The 27321-nt window shown below is 49.6% G+C and overlaps 3 protein-coding genes across 7 annotated transcripts in view; all 3 read left to right on the top strand.

Moving 5' to 3' along the window:
* NOTCH2 (notch receptor 2) overlaps positions 1–9770 on the top strand; it is a 130874-nt gene extending 121104 nt beyond the window's left edge. For 4 of the 5 annotated variants that reach the window (XM_036344185.1, XM_036344186.1, XM_036344187.1 and 1 more), the window contains 6 exons: positions 64–160; positions 1532–1697; positions 2547–2848; positions 3569–3716; positions 4294–4391; positions 5249–9770. In XM_036344185.1, coding sequence (XP_036200078.1) covers positions 64–160; positions 1532–1697; positions 2547–2848; positions 3569–3716; positions 4294–4391; positions 5249–6637 — 2200 coding nt within the window. In that variant the 3' untranslated portion in view covers positions 6638–9770. Of the gene's footprint in view, positions 1–63; positions 161–1531; positions 1698–2546; positions 2849–3469; positions 3717–4293; positions 4392–5248 lie in introns of those variants that run through there. The other variant, XM_036344189.1, reaches the window with a different exon arrangement.
* Positions 9771–16729: 6959 nt separating this feature from the next.
* Positions 16730–19009, top strand: LOC118673310 (disintegrin and metalloproteinase domain-containing protein 30-like). Its single transcript, XM_036343934.1, has one exon. It carries the CDS (start codon positions 16730–16732, stop codon positions 19007–19009), a length of 2280 nt encoding a protein of 759 aa, XP_036199827.1.
* A 417-nt stretch (positions 19010–19426) lies between these two features.
* LOC118673309 (trimeric intracellular cation channel type B-like) lies at positions 19427–27210 on the top strand. Its single transcript, XM_036343933.1, has 3 exons — positions 19427–19478; positions 20360–20835; positions 27124–27210. Exons 1-3 carry the CDS (start codon positions 19427–19429, stop codon positions 27208–27210), a joined length of 615 nt encoding a protein of 204 aa, XP_036199826.1.
* The last annotated feature ends 111 nt before the right edge of the window (positions 27211–27321 follow it).

The raw sequence follows: 27321 nt of genomic DNA, 5'->3' as shown, positions 1-27321 counted from the left end.
GTCCTCCGGGTCCGTTGATGATACGCCTCTTCTCATGTTTTCCCTCCTAACCCTGGCCATCAGGAATCTCTCCACGCAAGTCTCAGAGGCTAACCTGATAGGTTCTGGAACAAGTGAGCATTGGGTCGACGATGAAGGGCCCCAGCCAAAGAAAGCCAAGGTGAGTTGACAACCATCGGCCACGCTCGGGTCACATTTCCATTCCTGTCCTTAGGAGCAGGAGTGTCCCAAATGGGAGTGATCCTCTTTATACGTTGCCTGGGCCACGGCTATTCCAGGTGGTCATGAAAGGCAGGGATCTCCAGGTCATTGCTGGCCTTGGGTGACCTCTGTGTGTTTTCAGTAAGAACTCTTAAGAATAATAAAACAGGCAACAAGCATACTTCCTTCCTGAAATGCCGTAGATGGCAGCCGGGTAAGGACTGAGGTGTGTAAACAGTTTCCTGCTGCCTCCATCGCGCCCTTGCTCTGTCGGGCATTTCCCCTCTGGAAGGAGGGTAGGATTAACAATAAAGAAGCCAGTGGCCATTAGAGGCTCCTCATCTTGAACCTAGGAACTAACACCATTTAGAAGTAAGAGGTGGATTGGGCTGCGGCCGAGGTGGAAAGGGAGGCCATCGGTCCGTAACTATACGTGGCTGGGACGTGTATGTCCCGTGGGTATTCTAAATCAGCGTGAGGAGGTGGACCTTGAGTATTACCGGCACGCACTGAGCACAGAGTCAAGTCCAAAACTTTGCTACTTGGTAGCTGGCAAGTTATTTAACCTCCTTGTATGTAATTACCCTTGTTTGTAAAATAATGCTATTAACAGGGATATTAGTAATTCTTTTCTCTGTGAGTTGTTGTGGGGATTAAATACAGCAGTACGTGTACTAGTAAAGTGCCTTACCTACTTCCTATCCCATGCTAGATACTCAGTAGCGGGCAGCTGCGTTTGAAATTGTAATAATGATTATTGCTCAACAAATATTTCCCGGGACTTGCTCTGTGCCCAGCACTTGCTTGCACAGGGAGGCAGCCCTGGGAAGGGTGTGGGCCCTGTTCTCGGGAACCTTAGTCTGTCTAGTGGTAGCGACTGGAGTGCAGGCACCCAGGAGCACCCAGCACGGAGTCAGGAAGGAGAGGGGAGCAGAGTGCTCTTCAGGATCCACGGGAGGAATTAAAGTCCAAAGTCATTTGAAGGGGCGGTAGGAGTTAATCAGAGGATTGGGAGAGACCCTGGCAGACAGAGGGACCAGCGTGAGCAAATGCCCAGAAGCAAGGAACTGGCACCTAGGGGACCTATAAATGGCATGTTAGGTAGGTAGGCACGTCAGGTATTAAGGCTGAGGCTAGAGTTTGGGCGGTGGGGGTGGGAGAGCTGTACGGTGACCCGGGACAGGTGAGCAGGAGCTGGGAGGCAGCCGTGGATGCAGATCTGAGGGTTAGAGGTGGGGCTGAGAGGAAGCTGGCGGGAGGCTCGGGACTAGCTTCGTCCGCAGCTCCTGGTGGTGGGCAGCTTCACAGCCGGCGTGCTGTCCCCTTTCAGGCTGAAGCCGAGGCTTTGCTCTCAGAAGACGACCCCATCGATCGACGCCCCTGGACACAGCAGCACCTCGAGGCCGCAGACATCCGCAGGACCCCGTCGCTGGCCCTCACGCCCCCGCAGGCGGAGCAGGAGGTGGACGTGCTGGACGTGAACGTCCGGGGCCCAGGTCAGCACCCAGCCTCCCCTCACGAGGCCACGCCTGCCTGGGTTCTGTGTTGTCCCTCCCGTGTCTGCCCTGCTTGGTGATGTGCCCCCAGCCAGTTTCCCAGGCGCTGAGTCAGCGTGAGGAGACAGTGCTGAGGAATAGGGACATGCAGACATGAACTCACAGGAGCAGACAGGGAGGATCGCACACCGCTTCACGCCCAGCGTGCTTGCGAACAAGTGGGCTGATTATATGAGATAGATTTCATTTACTTTTTTGTTTGTGTTTGGGGGTAGGGGTGGGGTGGGGTTTTTTTATTATTAATCCTCATCCGAGGATATTTTTAGTGAGTGGAAGGGAGGAGGAGAGACAGAGACACATCATAGGTTGCCTCCCCCACGCAACCTGACAGGGGCTAGGGATCGAGCCTGCAACCGAGGTACGTGCCCTTGACTGGAATCGACCCTGCAACCCTTCAGTCTGTGGGCCAAACCGGCTAGAACGAGAGAGATTTTAGTACAACAGAAAAATCATATCCCAAAGCAGAGGGATGGAGAATTCATTTAGCTGAAACTTCGGTGCCTATAGCTCTATTAACACTGAATATTTTAAATTGTCCATTTAAAAGTAACATAACCCTTAGGGACATGCACAGAAAGCTTGTTTAACTTCAAGAAGAACCCTTCTTGCTGCCTCATTACCCTTTACTGGGGGGCCATTCCCAATGGAAGAGCAGGTGGCCAGGGTCACCAGAAGCACAGGGATTCTTCCCAGTCGAATAACGTGACTCGTGTTGAACTGTCCGACAGCGGGGCTAACTGAACACGAGGGCCGTTTTCCTCCTGAGTCCCGGGTTCTCCTTTCCTGTAGATGGGTGCACCCCGCTGATGCTGGCTTCCCTCCGAGGAGGCAGCTCAGACGTGAGTGAGGAAGATGAGGACGCAGAGGACTCGTCTGCCAACATCATCACAGACTTGGTCTACCAGGGGGCCAGCCTGCAGGCCCAGACAGACCGGACCGGCGAGATGGCCCTGCACCTGGCCGCACGCTACTCGAGGGCAGATGCCGCCAAGCGTCTCCTGGATGCAGGTGCAGATGCCAACGCCCAGGACAACATGGGCCGCTGCCCTCTCCATGCCGCAGTGGCAGCTGATGCCCAAGGTGTTTTCCAGGTAAAGAACATGATCTGCAGTGTCTTATCTTTGTTAAGGCACTTAGCATCCCATTACATTCACTCAGCACTTCTTTCAGAGAATAAAGCAGGTGGCAGAGCCGGGCTTGCTAGATGGGAAAGCTGGAAAAGGGACGCAGGCAAATTGACCTAATTGTCGGTAGCCAGGGGGTGACAGACCCGACAGCAGTGTTCTGAGTGCGAATCACGTGGTTTTCTGAGGTGCCAGAATGCCTCCCAGATGAGTAGATCGAGGGGAGCGGTACCTGTGATGAAGCCTTTGCTAGTGTCAGCTTCTGCCTACAGGTTTACCTGACCACGTGGGCTTCCACGGGCTCCTCTGTGGTTTCTTTACGTGAAGTCACAGTGTGCTCCTTTTGCCCTGGTATTGCACCCTTTTGAGGAAATTGGAAGCATCCTGTACACCGTAATGGAGGTGGTGGTGTTTTCCCACACCCCCCTTCCTTCTTTAGAAAGTAGGACTTCACTTTACATGGAGCCATTGTCTTGAGCACGTTCGTTCGTTCATTCATTCATTCATTCATTCATTCCACAAACATCTGTTGATTGATCCTGGTAGAGACTCAGGCACAAAAAGAACAAGACATTTCTTCCCCTCCAGGAACTTACAGCGTGGCCTCCACTACGATGCCCTTGGTCCTCCTCTCAGTGTCATTACATTCTCCATCCAGGTGACTCTCTCCTGTACTTTCCCTTCTAGATCCTGATCCGCAACCGAGTGACCGATCTGGATGCCAGGATGAATGACGGCACCACGCCCCTGATCCTGGCTGCGCGCCTGGCTGTGGAGGGAATGGTGGCGGAGCTGATCAACTGCCAAGCAGACGTGAACGCGGTGGACGACCACGGTAGGGACGCGGCAGGGCTGGGATTCTGACCTGCAGAGCATCCTCTAAGGGGGAGGGTTGTTGGTCCTTAAAGACCTGCCTCAGGTCCAAAGCCACTGAAGGTTCATCCGTCCATCCAGTCTTTCTCTTAACATGATGAGCTTGGAGAGCTGAGCCATTGGGAGGTGCATGGATGAAGAGGGGAAGGGATGGTTAGGGCGGGCTCAGGGCCTCAAAGCAGGTCTGTGAAAGTTTTGCCTGTGTGAGCTGCCTGGCCTGCCACTCTCATGAGGACGTATGAGAGCCGGATTCCCTGGGATGGGGCACCGTTAGAGACCCTAAGTATACGTTCTGGCGTGTATACATACATACGGTCTTCAGTGCAGCAAGATCGGTTCTGCCATGTGGAGGGCGGGGGCACCACAGACAAATGGTCCTCATCCCAGGAGGTCCTCTGGAGGCTGAGCAGCCTGCACGCAGCACTCCTAGAACAGGGGGAAGGAGGAAGTACTTGGACCCCACAGGGAACTGACTTCCTGATGCAAAGAGCGGGACGTGTCCTCTATGCCGCCTGCTCACACGAACGTTTCTCTTGCAGGAAAATCTGCTCTTCACTGGGCAGCGGCTGTCAACAACGTGGAGGCGACGCTTTTGCTGCTGAAAAATGGGGCCAACCGAGACATGCAGGACAACAAGGTGCAGTCTGGGCTCCGAGTGGGAGGGCAGGCCCAGCCGCGCCCAGCATCTGAGGCCTCCCCTGTCTCCCGCGGCTCCGCCTGTGATCAGTGTAGACAGAGGAGGAAGCGGGCTGGACGGGAGCCTTAGAAAGGGCATCGGACTCCCCCAGGGAAGGGCCGGGGCTGAGCTTCTGTCCACGCGGTACTCAGCCTGCTGCAGGCCGTTCTGCACGTGACTCGGTGCTGCCTCGCTGCCTCGCTCGTCTTGGACGGCCCTTCTGCTGTGCCCTGCCCTGCTCTTGCTCACTTCTTTCTCGTTTGTTTTCCTGCTGCTCTTCTTTTCTGCTCTTGGACACCACGTGTTTTCCTGTTTGCTTTTCTTCCTGAGTTTTGGGTCAGGCTTCCCGCTCTGGCTCACCTTCTCCCTTCCCCCTACTTTAGTTCTTCTTTGTGCATGTCCTTTCTCCGCTTCCTTTTACTTTTCCCAGCTCTGCACGTGCTTTAGGTTCTCCCCTGCTGCCTTGCTTATTTCTAGCTCGTTCGCCTGCTTTGATGAGCTCAGTGCTCTGTTACGACGCTCTGCCTCAGCGGCATGCTTGAGTCCACACATTCCCACCTAAGGAGACACTGCCCTCAACGGGCAAAATTGGTTCCTGGGCTGGGGTGAAATAATCGTACTCTTTCGCCTGAAGCATAGATATCCGTTCAGCACATAGCTAGAGAGACAGTCTATCGGTGGCATTAAAATTTCACGCAGGGGGGCAGTTTGGGAACAAATGTCTAAGGGGAGGGTGATAGTAAAAGGATTGAGAAACATGGCTCTGGTCCCAAGAGAGTCATTCATTCAACTGTGCTCTTCGTGGGCCTTCCCTGCAGGAGGAGACGCCGCTGTTCCTTGCTGCCCGGGAGGGGAGCTATGAGGCCGCCAAGATCCTCTTAGACCATTTTGCCAACCGGGACATCACAGACCACATGGACCGCCTGCCCCGGGACGTGGCTCGGGAGCGCATGCACCACGACATCGTGCGCCTGCTGGACGAGTACAACGTGGCGCCGAGCCCTCCGGGCTCCGTGCTGACCTCTGCCCTCTCCCCCGTCATCTGCGGGCCCAACCGGTCCTTCCTCAGCCTCAAACACACTCCGATGGGCAAAAAGCCCAGACGGCCCAACGCCAAGAGCGCCGTGCCCACCAGCCTCCCTAACCTGGCCAAGGAGGCCAAGGAGGCCAAGGGTGGCAGGAGGAAGAAGTCGCTGAGTGACAAGGCCCAGCTGTCGGAGAGCTCCGTGACTCTGTCCCCCGTCGATTCCCTCGAGTCCCCTCACACCTACGTTTCCGACACCACCTCCTCCCCAATGATCACATCCCCTGGCCTCCTACAGGCCTCGCCCAACCCCATGCTGGCCGCGGCCGCGGCCCCCGCCCCCGTCCACGCACAGCATGCACTGTCCTTCTCTAACCTCCGTGAGATCCAGCCTTTGGCCCACGGGCCCAGCACTGTGCTTCCCTCGGTGAGCCAGCTGCTGTCCCACCACCACATGGTGCCCCCAGGCAGCGGCAGTGCGGGGAGCGTGGGTAGGCTGCATCCGGTCCCTGTCCCGGCAGACTGGATGAACCGCATGGAGATGAATGAGAGCCAGTACAATGAGATGTTTGGTATGGTACTGGCACCAGCTGAGGGCACCCCTCCTGGCATAGCTCCTCAGAGCAGGCCGCCTGAAGGGAAGCATATGACCGCCCCCCGGGAGCCCTTGCCCCCCATCGTGACTTTCCAGCTAATCCCCAAAGGCGGGATTGCCCAGCCCGCCGGGGCGCCCCCGTCTCAGTCCAGCTGCCCTCCGGCTGCTGCAGGCCCCATGCCCACCATGTACCAGATTCCAGAAATGGCTCGTTTGCCCAGCATGGCGTTCCCCGCTGCCGTGATGCCCCAGCAGGACGGGCAGGTCGTTCAGACCATCCTCCCCACCTACCACCCTTTCCCAGCCTCCGTGGGCAAGTACCCCACGCCCCCTTCACAGCATAGTTACGCTTCCTCCAATGCCGCCGAGCGAACGCCCAGCCACAGTGGTCACCTGCAGGGGGAGCATCCCTACCTGACCCCATCCCCAGAGTCTCCTGACCAGTGGTCAAGTTCGTCACCCCACTCTGCTTCTGACTGGTCAGACGTGACCACCAGCCCCACTCCCGGGGGGGCCGGAGGAGGTCCGCGGGGACCGGGGACACACATGTCTGAGCCAGCACGCAGCAACATGCAGGTTTACGCGTGAAAGCCTGCCTCCGGTGCAGGCACAGAACTGCCTATTGTAAATGCTGCTGAGGACAAATGAAGGTCATCCGGGAGAGAAATGAAGAAATCTCTGGAACCAGCTTCTGGAGGCAGAAGAGAGGAGACGCTCTTACCTCTCAGCTACTGCAAGGAAAGCAGTCCCATCAGCGTCAGCAGGTGTCTGCAGGGCTCTGGGAGGGAGCGACACGCCTCCTAATCTCTTGCCCATCAAGCCAAGTGTGTTGGAAATGCAAGATGAATACGAGACTTGGGACCATGTTTACCCTCTTTTACTTGGAGAATGGACGGATGCCTGTTGTAGCTCAGACATTCTTGCAGCTGGGACTGCGCTGTACACCCTGGGGGCTCCTGCCCTGTCCATGAGAAGATTCCACGGGTAATTATCCCTGGAATTCTAGCTGGACTGACCTGTCTCATCCTCTCAGCCTTGGCAATTCTTCGGACTGTTTGGTGCTTTGAGTTTTGCACCTGTCTGTGTTCGCAGCCACATCAGCCTGGTACCGGCCCGGCCTCTGTGCCTTTAACCATTCCTGCTCTGGAATGTAACTTTCACTGCCTTTTCCCTCCCGTTTTCCACTCTCCCTGGGGGTCTCCCGGGTGACTTTGGTTATGGTTCTCAGCATAAACCTTCATGTTTCTTTAGAAAACGGACATTCGGCATCCTCCTGCCTGACAGCAGTCCTGGAAGAGGAGCAAAATACTTTTCTTCGAACCCCATTTTGGGACAGGAGATCCCTTCAGGATGCTCCCAAGCTCCCTGGCCTGCACACAGGGCTTCATGGAAACCTTACGGGAGGGAGGGTGAGAGTCCGTCTTTTGTTCGTGGGCTTAGTCAGTGTGCAGTTTTACCCTTGGCAGTTGGGTACTATGACCCTTTTAAAAAAAAAAACAACCCACCAGGACTCAGAATGTTGGAATGACCAAGCGATAAACTCACTGATGCAAGAAGTGTTCCCACTGGCAGGTGCCTTCCCTCCCTGCCCAGCAGCACACTGACTCCCGTGGGAAGCCTGTGCGCGCCTCCCCGCCGGCAGAACCCTCGAGGGCTCCCCTCACTCACCCAGCAAACAAAGCTGTCTGTATATTGAGCCTTTCCTTCCATGGGTCCTCACAGAAGAAAATGTCTCAAACGATCATTCTCTCACCTTCTAGAATGGAACTGGCCTCGGCTCCGGGTAGCCCATGGCAGCCGTCTTCCCTTCGTTTCCTGATTCTCTTTCTGATCACAGGCCCACTCACCAGTCTTCCTTTCACACAGGAGGGGCTGAGTTACCGGTGCCCCCAGTAGGTTCTCACCGAACACAGGGATTTATTTTCAAGGGCAGGAAATGGAGCCTTGGCCTCGCTCTCTAGGGTCAAGGCCAGTCCCTTGGAAAGGGAGGAACGACGAGGCAGCCCTTGCTACTTCTTGCTACCATTCCATTTCCTTTGAAGCAGTCATGACATCTCCTTTTAGGTAACTAACAAGCTTATCAGGGACATTTTTCTTTCCTAGAGTCACCGTCTAGAAGACAGTGGACAGTTACAGATTCACTGTCCTCGACACCCTCGTGTTCAGTGTGAAAATGCATCTCACCTAAGTCTGCTCTTTGTATTTGTGGTCTTGGCAGCTTGCATGCCCCTGGGTCAGGGGCAGGAGTGTTCTAGGTAACACCAGAAGTAGGAAGCTAAAGAATAGGTCCCCCCCACCCCGCCCCCTTCTCCCTGAGTTGGCAAATAATTGTCACATCGACCTGGTGCTATACTGTCATAGCACCGGGGAGATCAGTTCCCCAGAGCAGGTGGTAGACAGTAGGGGCGTTGCCTGCTCTGTTTTGGGGTGGATAACAGTCTTCCTTCCTGCCGTGGCTGAGTGTTCACCAGGGCCTCCCACTTACTTGCTTTATCTGCCTGTGGCCCCGTACAGAGGAGCCCAGGGTGTCTGTTAGCAGGGAAGTCTACAAAGGATGCTTTTCAGTCCTGCCCAAGTTCATGAGCCAAGAAAAAGAATTCGTTCTGCTCTAATATAAGCAGATTGTCTATTCATTCTGCATTTTATTCTCTCAGGTGGCAACTCTACCAGCCCCTTTCATAGTGTGTAACATTCTGTCACTCTAACTGCTGACTCTATCCTTGGCCGCATTTGTTAATTCACAGGTGGGAGGGGGGGGTCACCTGTCTGACTCACCATGGAGCCCTACACCTGCCCCACTTACCCAAAGTATCACCTCTGATCCAGCAGCTTGAATCTTTGATAACCTCCCTCTCCCAGCACTGTAGGCCTCACTCGCTTGTTTCTCCGTGCAGCCCTTTGGGTTTCGGGGAAGGAACGAGAAAGCTGCCGTCACAGGTGACCACGGGCTCCGCCTCTCAGGCACTGGTCGGTCTCTGCGATTATAAGGACCCTTGAGTTGTATCATATCTAATAGAAGAGACGGTGAGTTGGAGACTCACCTTCTCATTTGGTTCTGAAAGGCAGACGAACTTTTAAGGGAACAGAGCTTTTATACCGTGGATAGGTCAACCCCCCACTTTTGGTTTATTTTTATAAATTCTTCCTTTGATTCTTCTGTCATCCTCTGGGGATAGATTTTTTTTTATTTGTTTATTTCTTCCGTTTTGTGTGAAGCATCATTTGCTGACTTAACATGATGGTGAGGGAGGGAGGGGTTTAAGGGCAAGAGAGTCTGAAAGTCTTTAGTGTAAGCCATCAGCGATGATGCTCAAGTCCATTATGTCATCTTACTATTGAGTTTGGTAGCCCACAGTTCTTGCACAGAAAGGAACCAAAGGTGGAGTGTGCTGTCGGCAGGTGGCTTCAGGAGTTTGGCCTTGACCGATGACATTGAATGCATGATGACCCTTTGATTGGACGGTTCTATGCCCCGAGGCTCCGCCCCTAACTGTCTGGTACTATGCTCCTTCCTTGTGTACATTTCTCTTAAGAGTGATATCATATGTTTGTATGAGAAGGCCCATAACCAATAAAATGACTGCATATTCCTAACTAGGCATAGTAAGGAAAATGCACACTTTGTTTTTACTTTTCAAAGTTTCATTCTAAAAGTAGTTAAGATGAAATTTATATGAAAGCATTTTTATCACAGAATAAAAGCAGTTACATGTCAAACTCAGTGGCGTGGCGGTTTTCATTTCCTGTGGCTGCGTCCTGGTGACGACCTCGTGCCCTCCTTCCTCTTCGAGAGAAATCCTTCGCTTCCCATCCTGGGCCCCACAGGGAGGGCCAGGCCCGGGGCTCCCTTTCTTCTCTCTCCAGGCAGATCCGAAATCAGTGCTTTTGAGGAAGGCGCTTCTGTCACATAGGAAGCATTGCAAGACTGAGTCCCTTTCCTTTGCACCAGCTGGTGACAGACAGTGGCTCAGGACACAGCGCCTTCCAGTGGAAATGGAGGTGTTTGCCAAAGGCAGAGCTGAGGGTTAGGATATACTGAGTGATGCTGGTGAGGCTGGGACCCAAGCTGTCAGTGTGCAGTATTATTCCTCAGATTGTATATAGAACTTTATACGGTTACAAAATAGTATTTTGCATATAAGTATGTTACCAAGTTTATTCATTTACTTGCAGAGTCAGTCAAGTGAATGTTTGGACACAGATATTTGACATTGGTGATATCTGTGGCATTCGCCGCCTCCTATCAATTTCCATAGCGTATTTGCCGAAATAATGTTTTAACACAACTGGCAGCACATAATGGTTATCCTGGGTTATGGTTTAATGTAAACATATATAATACATGTGGGGAGCTTCATGTTGGGTTTTGTAATGGTGTGGGAAGAAAATGCTTTTGCGCGCTAAGGAACGCCTCGCCTGAGTCTTGGCCTCTCAGAGCTGGGGTTCCTCTTCAGACTTTGGGAACTCAGACTTGCTCCATGGAAACCTGTTCCGGGGGACCTGGCCCGCTCTCCACTTTCCTCCTCCCCCTCCCACTTCCAGCCTGAACCCCCAGCCCTCGATGGGGCGGGGAGAATCCAGGGCCCTCACCGCCCTGAGATCCAACAAAGGAGGGCAGGCTGGAGGCCACGGCTGTCGAGTCACATAGCTGGGATGGTAGATTTGGACTCCAGGCCCTGGTCACGCAGTCATGCAGCTACCAAACCTCCCAGCCCAAGAAGAGGTGCTGAGTTCCTCTTCAGAACATGATGGTGATCAAGACCAACCGACCCCTGGGCGATGGGCAAAGGGGGAAGGAACTGCGAGCCTGTCACTGCCTCTGCCTCTGTGACTGCTCCCCTGTGGGTGGCTGTGAGCATGGCCGGGTCTTCACCTCCCCTGCAGGACAGTCTTTTAAAAATAAAATAGGAATCAAGTCCTTGCAAAGGCCCTGAAGAGAGAGAGGGTGTATGTGGTGTGTGCGCGTAGGAGGCAGAGGGATGGGATAACAGAGCAGGTGTTCAACTTTTCCTTCTTTTGACTTGGAGCTTAGCAAGACACATTTATTAATTTTTTGAAATATATTTTTATTGATTTCAGAGAGGCTGGGAGAAGGAGAGAGAGATAGAAACACCCAATGATGAGAGAGAATCATTCATTGATGGCTGCCTCCTGCGCTCCCCACACTGGGGATCCAGCCCACAACCTGGGCATGTGCCCTGACCGGGAATCGAACCATGACCTCCTGGTTCATAGGTTGATGCTCAACCACTGAGCAGCACCAGCCGGGCAGCAAGACACATTTAAAACATTTGCACCAGTCAAGACCCAACTGAAAAGTGTGGGCAAACTCAAATTAGGATAATACCAGAAGGGCTCATTTACAATAGGACTGGTTATGAGGTGTGTATGTGAGGGGGAGGTGAACCTTAGCGGGCAGTGCAGGAAGTCCTGGCTAGCATCAGCAGAGTGATGACCACTTCGGTCCAAAGGGAGGAAGGCTGGGAGAGGTCACTGAACCTGGAAGGTACCTCAGGAAGAGCCGTGACTTCTATCGAGGAACACAATGAGCCATGGCCTCACCCTCACCCCACGACCCCACCCCCAGCAAGGAAGCCAGGGAATAATACCCTGACCTCATTCCCCACCCCACCTCCATCCTTGACTTCCTATTTGCTGAATCCAAGAGGAAGTCCGAAAATGAAGGAACCTGTTGGATTTGACCCATTGATACAGTCAGCTTCCTGGGGGGCAGAGCTTGGGGAAGAAAGGAAGAGAGTGGATCTGATAGTGCAAACATATTATCTAAAACATTCTCCCTCCATCTGTGACATTTCTAAGGAACTTCTACCCTTTGAGACAGCATGGAGGGACCTGGAGAGTATCATGCTAAGTGAAATAAGTCAGTCAAAGAAAGACAAGTATCACATGATCTCACTCACATGTGGAATCAAACGAACAAAATAAACTGATGAATGAAGTGGATCCAGAGACATGGAAGCATAGAACAGAGGGTGGAATCTCAGAGGGAAGGCAGGGGAGGGTGGATGGGTGGGAGGTAATCAATCAAAGACCTTGTAGGCATATATGCATAACCCATGGACACAGACAATAGGGTGGTGAAAGCTGGGGGGCAAGGGCAGGCTGGAGGGGGGCTAATGGGGGGTAAAAGGCGACATATGTAATACTTTCAACAATAAAGATTTTAAAAAAAGAAACTTCTACTGACAGCCTTCCTTTGATGTGTCAAGGTGGGGAACGCAAAATAAAAGCAATGATGTATTGATAATCTGATTTAACATCTTTTCCTGATCTACTTACTAGTGTGCTTCTTCACTACTTTGGCTTTGAGCACCCAAACTGGAGAGAATCAAAAGCAGCAGGATGGATGAATTATGGTACCTTCATTCAATGGAGTGCGACACAGAAATGAGAGAAAAAAAAAGCAACGATATGAGGAATCGTCATTGGCATAATATTGAGCAAAGGAAGCCAGACACTAAAGAAGACACCCTGAGTGATTCCATTATATAGTTCAGGAAAAACAAACCAATGGTAAGTAGAGATCTGAAGAGTGGGTGCTTTCTGTGGGAGAGGCTTCTTGACTGAAAAGAGGGTAAGAAAATCTTTCTGAAGTCCAAAGGTGGCGATTACATAAATGTATACGTCTGTAAAACTCCCTTAAGACCTGTGCATTTACCTTTCAAAAGAGGACATTCAGAAAGCCAAGAGACATATGAAAACATGCTCAAAGTCACTAATCATCCGAGAGATGCAAATCAAAACAACAATGAGGTACCATCTCACACCTGTCAGACTGGCTATCATCAACAAATCAACAAACGACAAGTGCTGGAGAGGATGTGGAGAAAAAGGAACACTTGTGCACTGCTGGTGGGAATGCAGACTGGTGCAGCCACTATGGAAGACAGTATGGAGTTTCCTCAAAAAACTGAAAATGGAACTCCCATTTGACCCTGTGATCCCACTTCTAGGAATATATCCCAAGAAACCAGAAACACCAATCAGAAAGGATATATGCACCCCTATGTTCATAGCAGCACAATTCACCATAGCTAAGATCTGGAAACAGCCTAAGTGCCCATCAGTAGATGAATGGATTAGAAAACTGTGGTACATCTACACGATGGAATACTATGCTGCTCTAAAAAGGAAGGAACTCTTACCATTTGCAACGTCATGGATGGAACTGGAGAGCATTATGCTAAGTGAAATAAGCCAGTCAATGAAGGAAAAATACCACATGATCTCACTCATTCATGGATAATAGAGACCATTATAAACTTTTGAACAATAATAGATACAGAGGCAGAGCTGCCTCAAACAGATTGTCAAACTGCAGCGGGAAGGCCGGGGAGGGTTGGGGGGCAGGAGGTAGGGGGGTAAGAGATCAACTAAAGGACTTGTATGCATGCATATAAGCATAACCAATGGACATAAGACACTGGGGGATAGGGGAGGCTAGGGGACTGTCTAGGGCGGGGGGATAAAATGGACACATATGTAATACCCTTTGTAATACTTTAAGCAATAAATTAAAAAAAAAAAAAAAGACCTGTGCATTTTACTATTGTAGGTTATCTATACTAATAAAAGGGTAATATGCTAATTAGACCAGGAGACCTTCTGGACATCCTTCCAGACAAAGCCATGGTGGTGGGGCTAAGGCAGAAGCAGTTAGGGGCGATCAGGCCAGGAGGGAAGGGCAGTTGGGGGTGAGCAGGGCCGGCAGGGGGGGCAGTTGGGGGCGAGCAGGCTGGCATGGGGGGCAGTTTGAGGCAAGCAAGTCGGCAGGCAGAGTGGTTTAGGGGTGATCAAGTAGGCAGGCAGGTGAGCAGTTAGGAGCCAGCGGTCCCGGATTGAGAGAGGGATGTCCGACTGCCAGTTTAGTCCCGGCCTAAACCGGCAGTTGGACATCCCCCAAGGGGTCCCAGATTGGAGAGGGTGCAGGCCAGGCTGAGGGACAACACCCTCCCATACACAAATTTCGTGCACCAGGCCACTAGTCCTATATAATAAAAGGCTAATATGCAAATTGACCAAACGGTGGAATGACCGGTTGCAATGATGTGCACTGACCACCAGGGGGCAGACGCTCAATGCAGGAGCTGCCCCCTGGTGGTCAGTGCACTCCAGAAGCCAGGCTCACGGCTGGCAAGCACAGTGGTGGTGATGGGAGCCTCTCCCACCTTCACGGTAGCACTAAAGATGTCCAACAGCTGGCTTAAGCCCGCTCCCCCCTCCCCCCGGGCTCCCGGACTACAAGAGGGCACAGGCCGAGCTGAGGGACCCCTTCTACCCCTGAGTGCATGGATTTCATGCACTGGGCCTCTAGTACTTTAATAAAATATATCTGACAAATGCCTAAACACATAATATTATGAAAATAACATGTAATTGCCTGGCCAGTGTGGCTAAGCGGTTGAGCATCGACCTATGAACCAGGAGGTCACAGTTCAATTCCAAATTGGCACATGCCTGGCTTGTGGGATCAACCCCCAGCAAGGGGAGTGCAGGAGGCAGCCAATCAATGATTCTCTCTCATCATTGATGTTTCTTATCTTTCCCTCTCTCTTCCTCTCTGAAATAAAATTATATTTTTTAAATAAGAATAAATAAAAATAAAGAGGCCCTAGCTGATTTGGCTCAATGGGTTGAGTGTCGGCCTGCAGACTGAATGGTCCCAGGTTTGATTCTGGTCAAGGGCACATGCTAAGGTTGCTGGCTCAATCCCCAATAGGGGATGTGCAGGAGGCAGCTAATCAATGATTCTCTCTCATCATTAATGTTTCTATCTCTCCCTCTCCCTTCTTCTCTGAAATCAACAAAAATATATTTTTTAAATAAAATAAAAATAAAGAGGACAAGATAAACTTTTTAAAATATAGACTCTTTCCCATTAGTGATTAGTTGAATCAAACCAGATGGTGAAGGAAATCATATGCATTCTGGCTCTGGGGTACAGAAGTCATCTCTTGATGTCAGGTGAGAAAAACTGGGTTGTTGAGAGGGTATGTAATGGGGTGTTCAACACCATAATCAGACAATAGGTGGAGCCTCAGGATGGTGATTTGCTACATCAGGGAGGCTGCAATATTACACAAAGACACTAGAGGGAGCACATGAGTAGAAACTGGCAAACTCCTTCAAACAAATTATGCACACAAGGAGAGAGAGAGAGAGAGAGAGAGAGAGAGAGAGAGAGAGAGAGAGAGAACTTGAGAGATATCCAGAAACTCTAGCCTGGTGTGGCGAAAGTCCACTCTTTATGAAACCAGACAGTAGTCTGGGAGGCTTGGCTTATTCTCAGAAGCCAAAATCCCAAACATTACACCAAAGACAAAAAAACACAAGACAAACAGGCAACCACAACATGTTTGGATGAACCAATTACATCTCGAAACCATGCCCAAAGAAATGAAGATATATAACTTAAAAAGAAGGAATTCAAAATTACTTTCATAATGATATTCAGTGAATTAAAAGACAGAACAGGTAGCTAAAAAATGTCAAGAAAATGTGGCATGAAAAATGAGATTACCAATAACAACAAAAACTATGAAGAAGAGGCAAACAGCTATTCTGTCGATGAAGAACACAGTACCTGAATAGAAAATTTCACTGGTGGGACTAACCAGCAACTTGACCAGGCAGAACAAAGAGTGAGTCAAACTGAGAAAGGACTTTCATAGTTAATGAAATAGAGGAAGAATCAGAAAACAATGAAAGGAGCCTACAGGACTTAGATTTCATCAGATGAAACAACATATGCATTATGGGAGTTGCAGAAAGAGACTATTTGAAGAAACAGTAGCCAAAAATCTCCCAAATCTGAAGAGAGAAATGGATGTACACATACAGGAAACTTAAAAACTCTAATTAAGGTAAATTAAAGAGCCCTCCAAAGAAAAACCTTTTTTTCTTTAAAAACTACAAATGTGCCTCCCCCCCCCAAACACACACACACACACACACACACACACACACACACACACACTCTTTTCTCCCCTCCACCCAGCCCTGCCCCACCCAGGCCTTCTTAATCAAACTGTCAAAAGTCACAGTAAGTTCTCTTGCCTGAAGCCAGCGGCCGCCCCGGGTGGGGTGGGGTAAATTGGGGTGGGGGTGTAGCTTCTACACTGACAGTTTCAGGTTCTGCTGCTGCTCCTGCAGGCTCCCGGCTCCTGCTGGCTCCCGGCTCCTGCCCTTTGTCGCAACCGAGTCCAGTGGGAAACTGGGAACCACGTCGTGGCGGTGTGAGCAGAGAGGCCTATAAACACTGATTCCAGCCGGTGGAGAACATCAGGGCTGTCCCAGGGCCTGTACAAACAGACGAAATGGCACAGGATACAGCCACCTGAACAGGTTCTCCTTTCTTCCCACGATTTCTCTACTCCTGCTCCTTTGCCCAAGCTGCTCTCTGACTTTCACCGTCCCTCGAGCCAACAGTCTCTCTTTCTCTTGGATTCTCGCGCACCTTTGTGGCGTTTCTTCCTCGTGCGCCCAACGGCACCGCCCAGAAAACGAACTAGATGCCTTGGACAGGACCTGCGCCCTGACCCATCCTACACCTAGGCTGGCGCTCCAGCACACCCTGCCCTCCGAGCCCCCGCGCTCTGCGCGCCTCTAGCGGCCGTGCCTGGAAGTGCAGGGGCGGACTCACTGGGGAACAGCTGTGCCATGAGGTCAGTGAGGACCTTAGCCTCCCAAGGCCATTTGCTCCCAGTGCTGGTCGTGGCGTTGCTCCTGGTTGACTCCCTCGGCGAGGATTTCAGTTTTCACCCGGAGTGGGGGTTTGACTCATCTGAAATCACCATCCCCAGAAAGCTGAGCTTCCGGGGAGGGAAGCAGGGCGCGCCCCAACGCGTGTCCTACCTCCTGCAGGTGCAAGGCAAGAAGCATGTCGTCCACTTGTGGCCCAAGAGGTTTCTGTTGCCCCGGCACCTGCAGGTTTTCTCCTACACAGAACAGGGGGAGCTCGTGGAGGATCACCCTTACATACCCAGGGACTGCAACTATGTGGGCGTGGTGGAAGGAGCTGAGGATTCTGAAGCTACTCTCAGTACATGCGCGGGGGGTCTCCGAGGCATATTGAAAATTGATGCCAAATATTACCAAATCGAGCCCCTCGAGGCCTCTTCTAGTTTTGAACATGCCCTATATCTCCTGAAGAACGAGGGGGGATTTCAGGATCAGCTCTGTGGCGTCACTGGTGATGAAACAGAAGAGCAGATGGCCCAGCCTGGCATCATGGCTCGGTATAGTGACTTTGCTGACAGCGTTAAACACCAAAGGTACTTGGAGTTGGCCATGGTCTTTGATCACGATAGATATTTGTATTTGAATTCCAATCTTAGTCAAGCAATAGATGATGCCATTCTTATGGCTGGGGTGATAGATACTTACTATCAAGAGATCAGTCTGAAAATACATCTAAAAGGTGTTGAAGTATGGACAACTACAAACAAAGTAAGACTTTCATATGATAAAATAGTTTCGGCTTTAACCCAGTTTAGGGCATACAGAACACATGCCCTAAATTCTAAGATCCCAGCAGATTGGGAACACATATACATTCAAGGAAACTTTAGTGATCGCAATTCATGGCACTGGGGGAAAGTGTGTGGTCAGCAATTTGTCGGATCTGGAAGTGTTATTATAGATAGGGATCTCCTTTTACCTGCCATTTGGACTACTCATGAAATAGGCCATAGTGTGGGAATGGAGCATGACACACAGTACTGCCAATGTAGGGGCCAGCACAGTTGCATCATGGGCACTGGACGCACTGGGTTTAGTAATTGTAGCTACAACGATTATATAAACTACGTACGTCAAAAAGCAACATGTCTGACTGACATCCCAGGACTAGGGTTTGTGGTTAAGAAATGCGGCAACAAAATTGTGGAAGACAATGAGGAATGTGACTGCGGTTCGAGAGAGGACTGTGAAAAAGACCATTGTTGCGAACCAGATTGTAAATTCAAACGGGGTGCCACGTGTAGCACGGGACTTTGCTGCCACCAATGTCACTTCCGTCCATCTGGGTACATGTGTCGGGAGGAAGAAAACGAATGTGACCTTGCAGAGTACTGCAATGGGACCTCGAGCTTCTGCCCAAATGACACGTATAAGCACGATGGCACCCCGTGCAAGTATGACGCCCGTTGTTTCCAGAAGGGGTGCTGGTCCACATATATGCAGTGCCAGCGCATTTTTGGATCTGATGCCAGGGAGGCTCCAGATCAGTGCTACGAAGCAGTTAACTTAATAGGGGATCAATATGGCAACTGTGGTATCATTGCAGTTGCTCAGTATGAAAAGTGTACCAAGCAGAACTCCTTATGTGGCAGAGTGCAGTGTATAAACGTCCCAACCCTCCCTGACATGCCAGAGCACACGAGTGTGGTTTCTACTCATCTGCAGAATGAAAATCTGTTGTGCTGGGGCCTCGGCTACCATCCGGCCATGGTATCCATGGGGATTCCTGACTTGGGTGTAATCCATGATGGCACCTCCTGTGGCAAGGGCCAGATCTGCTGGAACAGAACTTGTGTGGATACTTCCATCCTGAAGATTGACTGTGTGCCTGAGAATTGCAATGACAGAGGCTTTTGCAACAATAACAGAAACTGCCACTGCGTGAACGGCTGGGCGCCTCCGTTCTGTGAGGACCAAGGGTATGGAGGGAGCGTTGACAGCGGGCCGCCGAGACAGGGGGAGGAGGAGGTGCCTGCCTCCTTTCGGATCGTGTACCTTTTGATGTTACGCGTTGTTTTGTTTGCCCTCTCCGTGGCGTTAGTGCTTCTCAGGGCGTTGATTGGAGATTTATTAAACCTCAAACAAAAAAGAAAACCACCTACTAACACAGAGATAGATACTTCAAGGCAAGATGAAGAAATTCAAGTAACATACAAAAGAACAAAGAGAGTAACCTGGAAATCCACACTCGTTTCCTAACACATGCTCACATAGTAAAGAAGCCTATTGTTTATCCAAAGGCTCCTAACTCTTCCTCCAATTCTTTTTTACTTACTTTTCCTTCTAGTTTTGATCAGCAAATAAATGATATTCTTGTTTGGGAGACAAACCAGTGCCCTTTGCTTGCCTAGTGTTCGCTTGGCCTAGTTGGTGAGCAAGGTTGGCGTGTCCTGAGAGGAATGCCCTGGTGGCTTTTCTGAACTCAAGCTCTGGATGGTGTGAGTCTCATGCAGTTACAGTGGCTGTCAGAGCAGAGTCCTGCCTCTCAGAATCCCAGCAAACAGAGGGGTCCTTTGCCTTTCCCTCGGCCTCCCTCGGTGTGGCCAGTGAGAATGCCTGTGTCTGGCCCCTGCTGAACAATCAATGGTGACCTCCACGGTTTACAAATGGGAAGCAATGCTCTACCAGGAGTGTCCCTCAGATAAGCTTTTCGCCCTGGATAGTCACTGTCTGGGCCACTCCAGCTCTATGGACGTGTGGTCTCTGACTCAAGTGTCTGGGTGACCTCAGTTGGGTTAAGGACACTAATCTACCACACCTCTGGCTTTGCACCTCAGTCTATAAATGATGACACACCCTGGTGCTGTCCAGAAAGGAAGAGTCTAACAATATTCTATGCTTTGGGATTCTGCTCACAGAGACACCTCTTGTGTGCGTGTGTGCTGAGGGACACCTGGCTCTAGGTTTGCCACATCCCAAAGTGGAGCAGAGAGTAAGGAACCCCTTCTACCCTCATGTCTGGCTGCAAAAACTCCCTCGCCTTTGTCCAGTGCTCTGTGGGGAGGAGAGGACGACTGGGTGGCCCTTGGGAGGAGTCAGTGTCCATCTGTCCTCCCCAAGGAGGGTCTCATCCTTCCCAGACCTTGTCAAAACAAAGGTCATAACAAGAAACAAAGAAGGTCCCTACATAATATACAGGGATCCAACAAGAGGATAGAACCCTTATAAACGTAAATGCATCTAATATAGGAGCACCTACATATATTTTTTAAAAACTCTTGGTGAAAAAAATAAAAAAATAAACTCTTGGTGAGCTTTAAGGGTGAGATCAACAACAATACAGTCAAAGTGGGGGACTTTAACACCCCACTGTCATCCATGGATAGATTTTTCAGACAAAATAATCAACAAGGAAACAGAGACCTTAAATGACACACTAGATCTGATGGATTTACGGAATATTTCATCCCAAAGCAGCAGAATATACATTGAACATAGAACAGTATCAAAGATAGAGCACATTTTAAGACACAAGACAGCCCTGCCCCCAGCTCTCACCACGCGAGCCGGGAACCCGTCACCCCGGCTGCTCGGGTCTCTGTGGAGCAGCGGCGGTGGCACGGAAGAATCCTGTTTCAGGTCGGTTTACTGCTATGCTCCACTGTTTTGGTGGAGGACTTTTATCCTGTTTACTGCTTGCAGAGCCTCCATTGAGCTTTCTTGCAAACAACACTAATATATTACTGGCATCTTCAATCTGGTATATTGGGGGGTGGGGGAGTTGGCCATGTGTCCTAGTTTCCCAGGGGTATTTTGTCCTGCCTGTTCAACTCTTGGCTGCAGGAATGAAGGCCGTGACCAGAACTTGGAAAATAGTAGATGGAGTCACACATGCTAACAGCCATTACAAAAATGGCTGGATAGTCATGATTGCTATTGGATGGGCCCGAGGTGCAGGTGGTAGCATTATCACAAATGTTGAGCTATTGGTAAAAGGAGGTTGGACACCACAAGCTGATGAGTGGATGAAGATGTCCTACCCTGCCAAGGTAACCCTGCTGGGCTCAATTATCTTCACACTAGAAGCCCGTTGCATGAAGATTTGCGCAATAGGCCTTCCTTCCCCTGGCAGCTGGCACTGGTTTTCCTCCAACACCCGGGACCCAGGCCTTTGGTCTGGCCGCAGCGAGACTTGGCTTCTCCTCTCCCCTCCGCAGTGAGGCTTGGCAGCGGAGGAGCCAAGCCTCTTCAGTCTTCAGACTTCAGTCTTCAGTCTTCACTCCGGCCGGAGCCTTCAGTCTTCGCTCCACACCTGCATATGCAAATTAACCTCCATCTTTGTTGGATTAATTTGCATGGTCGCTCTGATTGGCTGGTGGGCTTACCAGAGTGACACCAATTTGCATGTTCCTCTTTTATTAGTGTTGATAAATGAGTTACCAATGAGATGAAAGAAGAAATAAAAAAATTACCTGTAAACAAATAAAAGTGAACACACATCAACAGAAACTCTATGGGACACAGCAAAAGCAGTCCTAAGAGGAAAGTCCATAGCATTACCAGCCTTCCTCAAGAAGCAAGAAAAGCTCAAGTAAACAATCTAACCTTATACCTAAAGGAATTAGAGCAAGAAAACCAGAAAAATCCTAGAGTAAGTAGAGGGAAAAAAACAAAACAAAAGAAAAACAATACTTATTTGAAAAGTTAAACAAGATTGATGAACCTTTAACCAGACTCATCAAGAAACAAAGAGAGAGGACCCTGGTAAATAAAGTCAGAAATGAAATATCCAAAATATATAAAGTACTCATACAATTCAACAAAAGGAAGACCATCAATCCAATTTAAAAATGGGCAGAAGACCTGTATAGACATTTCTCCAAAGAGGACATACAGATGGCCAAGAGACATTATGAAGGAAAAAAAAAAATGCTCAAAATCACTAGTCATCAGAGAAATGCAAATTAAAACAACAATGAGATATCACCTTATATCTGTCAGAATGGCTGTCATCAAAAAATCAAGTGCTGGCGAGGATGTGAAAAAAGGGAATACTAGTTCACTGCTGGTAGGAATACATATTGGTGCAGCCACTATGGAAAACAGTATGGAGCCTCCTTAAATAATTAAAAATGGAACTTCCACTTGATGTAGTGATACCACTTCTGGGAATATATCCTAAAAATTCAAAACACCAATCAGAAAAACACCAATCATAGCAGCCCAAGTGCCCATCAGTAGATGAGTGGGTAAAAAAGCTGTGGAACATTTACACATGGAATACTATGTAGCTATAAAAAAGAGGGATCTCTTACCCTTTGGGACAGCATGGATAGACCTGGAAAATACTATACTAAGTGAAATAAGCCAATCTGAGAAGCACAAATATCACATGATTTCACTTATTTGTGGAATCTAATGATTAAAATGAATTGACCAACCAAATAAGACCCGAAGCAGGGAGGCATGGAACAGACTGACATACCTTGATGTGGGGTTGAAGGAACAACAAGAGATAAACCAAAGAACTTATATACTTACTAGAGGCCTGGTGCATGATATTCCTGCATGGGGGCAGGAGAGGGGAGCCCCTCAGCCTGACCTGCGCCCTCTGGCAGAATGGGACCCCTTGGGGGATATACGCCTGCCAGCTTAGGCCCGCTCCCCATGGACATCTCCTGAGGGGTCCTTAGCACTGCTGTGGAGGCAGAGGCAGAAGAGACTCCCGCCACAGCCACTGCACTAGCCAGCCACGAACCCAGCTTCTGGCTGAGCAGCACTTGCCCTGTGTGAGCACACTGATGACCAGGGGGCAGCTCCTGTGTTGAGCGTCTGCCCCCTGGTGGTCAATGCCTGTCATAGCGACTGGTCATTCAGCTGTTTGGTCTATTTGCATATCAGGGTTTTATTATATAGGATATGCAAAGCCCATGGACACAGGCAAAAGGGTAGTGAAATATTATGAACAACTATGCCAACAAATGGAACAACCTGGGCAAAATGAACAAATTCCAGAAACATACAATCTTCCAAAACTCAATCAGAAAACCTAATATAGACCAATAACAACTAATAAAATTGAAGCAGTAATGAAAAAAACTCCCAGTGAGTTTTGCCAAACATCCAAAGAAAAATGAACACCTATCCTCCTCAACCTACTACAATTGAGTCAGAGTTGATACAGGATGTGTTGAAGAAATGAGAGAAAGAGGAGATGAAGGTAAGCTAATCTCATCTCTACTTTCTAGGGACCTATACGTGGGTCACCATGAACACAGTGTGGATCATGTGGACCCATCTGGAGTTAAATGACCTTCCTTCCTGGTGCTTCCCTGGTTCACAAAGATGCTAGAGAAACTAATTCATTACACTGAGCTTTCATATGTAAAGAGCATGGTTGGTACAACATATTGGACCAATCTGAAAAGCACAGGAACATAGCTAAATCTGCACTTTTTTTTTCACTTTTTTAAATTTAAATCTATGGAGGTAACATCAGTTAATAACACTAAGTTTCACATGTGTACCTTTATATCATCTGTATATGCCATTGTGTGCTCACCAGTGAAAGTCTAGTTTCCTTCTGTCATTATATATTTGAACCCCTTTATCTTCTTCATGCTCCCTCTTTTCTTATCCATAAAATTAAACTACAGGAAACCTCCAGATCACTTCTTTCTGGAGAAAAAACAGACACTCACGAAGTGAATGAGTATCAGAGACTCTAAGTCACTCTGCAGATCTCCTGGAATGTCTGACTTCTGAGATGTGCTTTGTTTGGACTGAAATGCTGCCCGAGAAAGCATCCAGGGTGCTGAGCAGGAAAAAGCAAAAAAAAAAAAAATGAAGGACACTGTTCACAATTTGAACATCATTAGCACTTAGAGCAGCGGTTCTCAACCTGTAGGTCGCGACCCCTTTGGGGGGTCGAACGACCCTTTCACAGGGGTCGCCTAATACCATTGGAAAACACATATATAATTACATATTGTCTTTGTGATTAATCACTATGCTTTAATTATGTTCAATTTGCAACAATGAAAATACATCCTACATATCAGATATTTACATTACGATTCATAACCGTAGCAAAATTACAGTTAAGAAGTAGCAATGAAAATAATTTTATGGTTGGGGTCACCACAACATGAGGAACTGTATTAAAGGGTCACGGCATTAGGAAGGTTGAGAACCATTGACTTAGAGTGTGGACTCAGGAAGGAGACATGACTTGGATTGGTGAACACACAATACAACATACAGCTGATATAGTATAGCATTGTGCATCTGGAACCTATATAAATGTGTTAACCAATATCACTCCAATAAATGCAATAAAAAATAAATAAAAAGAATGTGGTTTCAGGAGATGGCCTCAATATGGCTTCCTTGTCTGGAGATTCTTAGGAAAATGTGGATGGGTTGGGATGCTTTGAAGGCTGCCCAACTCTGAAACAGGAATAGGGAGGAAATTTGTCTTGGAAATGACTTGGTTTCCTCTTTGCCTCTAAATACACTCTTCATTTTTTTCACCTGTTGTAAGTATGGCAATGGTGATCAACTTGTGTTACACCCATGTTACCATGACTTGGACAATCACAGCAGCACGCTGGGATATGAACCCAGCACTCTGGACTCTACATCAACCATACTCGTCCTTCTGTGAGTGATGAGGCCATATTCTCTCTCTCTCTCTTCCCCCCCCCCCCCCCACAAAGGAGGCTAGGGTTGCCCTATTCCTTATATACAAGTGGATAACTTTAAGAGATGTGTCCAGCCCTTGGCTGACAACCCCCCTTAACCCCCATTTGACCAAGAAGGTCCCAGAAAGCCAGGTGGTCTGTTGTGATTCTTCCCCCAAGACCATGTTTACTTGAGCAGGAAGAGACACCTGCCCACTGGGCCAGTGAGACTTTGTCATTGGAAGGTAGGAGTATGACTCTGTGAGCTCTGGTCTGCAAATGGCCCTGCTTCCTGCTAATCTCTGCAAAGCCTATTGCTCCAAACTCACCTAAAATCCACGAGATGCTTTTTTGTGCTCTCACTAAATTCTTTCTGCAGTTTTATTGTTGTTTGTTTGCTTGCTTGTCTATAATCCTTTAAGCTAGTCAAATTGGATTCTGTGACTTCAAACCAAATATAACTTACTTAGAACAGTGTCCCATCACCCTAGCTGGTTTGCCTCAATGGACAGAGCATCAGCCTATGAACTGAAAGGTCCTGGGTTGGATTCTGGTCAAGGGCATATGCCCTGGCTGCGGGCTCGATCCCATGCAGGAGGCAGCCGATCAATGAGTCTCTCTCATCATTGGTGTTTCTCTCTCTCTCTCCCTCTCCCTTCCTCTCTGAAATTAATAAAAATATATTTAAAAAACAACAACAGTGTCCCATCATAAGAGCACAGGTGAAAGAAGTGATTCCAGGTAGTGCACCCCACTTTCAGTGCCCAGTGAGCGACAAGGCACAGTACAAGCAGCAAGTTGTAAAGTTTCCCTCTTGTCTACACACTCATCCAGACCCCAGCCCGCCACCTAGGACCGCATTCTGAATGGGTCGTGGATTCTTACTCTAGAACTCCAGAGTCTATTCATAACTATTTGAATGGATCCTTTTCCCCCGGGGCCCTCCATGCAGGCCTTTCTCCGCCCATTACAAGATGCCTTTATGTGGCCTGGGTCTCTCTGCTTTAAGGCTCCTGATGCCACAGGAACAAGTCTGGCAGCTTTCTGAGAGATTCTGGGCCTTCCCTCTCTCTGCTGCCTGCACACCCCTCACAGCTACTTCCTGCCTTTCTCACTGACAGCTCCTCACACCTTGCCTTCACTGTCCCCCCAGGGAACACACCTGATACATCCTGCCACAGTGATAACCATCACAGAGAAAACAAAGTGCTGCTACCCCACCACGCTCCCAGTTTCCAGGGGTTTCCAGTGAGCTTGTTACAATGGGACCCAGAGCAGCCCCGCCATCCTACAGGCATCCATTCAGTTGCTGGTAAGCCTCTCAAATTTCTTTTCCTACTGCAATGTCTCATGTCTGGGGACCAGCCCGGAAGCAAATTGCTTTTGGAGGGTTTCACAAAGACCCATTCAGCCCTGCTGGGGAGTTATCTAAACGTGGGGAGGGGAGGCATTTGCCACTGTGAGGCAGGGATGTTTTTCATATGCTCGAGCAACTCAAAAAGGACTTTGTTTTCAAACTTGGCATGTGCGGGTCCTGGAAGAAGCCCAGGGCCCTTGACAAGTTTGAAGGAATGCGTTTGGAAATCACAAAGTAAAATGAGGGCAGCTCCCCCACCTTTGCCCCCACCTAGGCCATTGTCCTTAAAGGGAGAGGGAGTTCTCAATAAATCAGTGCGCTGTACTGGCAGGTCCGCTCTGACGAAGGCACCCACTGGTTAATCTTCCACTGGTACACTTTCCTTTGATCTGAGACACAGTGCTTCTCTGTCCATTAACCACAGTTGTGACCATGATTCCTCCAATTAAGTAAAACAGAATCCAGTGAAACCTGTGAAATGCTGCTGCCTGAGCAAGTAATTCAACACCTTCCCCAACACACACACTAGACTAGAAAGCACAACCTTGCAAAGATGACTGCATCCCCTATGAGCAGAGACATTTCGGCAGGGGACGGGGGACTCGGCCAGGACAGTTACATCGCACAGGGGAGTCCTCTGGGACACCCGGGTCGCTGTGCAGAAGGGGAAGAGGTTATCTCCAAAGCCCTGGTCACACCTCGCGTGCCCACAACGACTGGGCCATGCTCCTCACAGCCTTCTGGTATCTGGCATCTCTCCTCAGCAGTTCCCAGCAGTTCACGTCTGGCCCTCGGAGAACATCGCTTGTCTGCGTTGTTACAAGCGTTTCCTAACTAGTCTTCCTGACTCAGGCTGGTCCTTTCTCCCTTTCCCTGGATACAGTCAGAATGAATTCCCTAGGACAAACCAGGAATGTTCTTCTAGTGACAGAATCCCTCAACAGACTTATGACCTTGGGGTTTATCCTTCCCAAGGACAAGTCCCTCCATTGTCTGAGCAGGGTCTTCTACAGACCTTTGGGGTCTCCTTTCTCACCCATCACTTACACTGCAAACAAACAATCACCTGCCTTTTCCCTGAAAGTTCCCGGGTTTAGCTCTTTCTCGGGTACTTTTGTCTTCTGAGATTCTCCCACCAGTGCAACACACACCAGCAAACCACACTGACCCCTGGCACCCCAAGGACACACAAGAGGAAGAACCACCTGGCAGTGTGAGGCCTTCTGGGAAAGGGCCTGTTGCCTGAAGCCAGGGGCCGCCCCGGGTGGAGTAGGGGTGGGGGTCGGGTGTAGCTTCTACACTGACATTTTCAGGTTCTGCTGCTGCTCCTGCAGGCTCCCGGCTCCTGCTGGCTCCCGGCTCCTGCCCTTTGTCCCAACCGAGTCCAGCGGGAAACTGGGAACCACGTGGTGGCGGTGTGAGCAGAGAGGCCTATAAACACCGATTCCAGCCGGTGGAGAACATCAGGGCTGTCCCAGGGCCTGTACAAACAGACGAAATGGCACAGGATACAGTCACCTGAGCAGGTCTCC

Source organism: Myotis myotis, unplaced genomic scaffold (genome assembly GCF_014108235.1).
Source record: "Myotis myotis isolate mMyoMyo1 unplaced genomic scaffold, mMyoMyo1.p scaffold_m19_p_18, whole genome shotgun sequence".
Classification (NCBI taxonomy): domain Eukaryota; kingdom Metazoa; phylum Chordata; class Mammalia; order Chiroptera; family Vespertilionidae; genus Myotis; species Myotis myotis.
This window is presented reverse-complemented; position numbering and strand designations above follow the sequence as displayed.

Coding starts and splice junctions, on each gene's coding strand:
- LOC118673310 (XM_036343934.1), top strand. CDS start 16,730: ATGAGGTCAGTGAGGACCTTAGCCTCCCAAGGCCATTTGCTCCCAGTG.
- LOC118673309 (XM_036343933.1), top strand. CDS start 19,427: ATGCTCTACCAGGAGTGTCCCTCAGATAAGCTTTTCGCCCTGGATAGT. Junction 19,479..20,359: donor TTTCGCCCTGGATAGTCACT/GTCTGGGCCACT, acceptor TCTGTGGAGCAG/CGGCGGTGGCACGGAAGAAT. Junction 20,836..27,123: donor CAATTATCTTCACACTAGAA/GCCCGTTGCATG, acceptor CTGCTCCTGCAG/GCTCCCGGCTCCTGCTGGCT.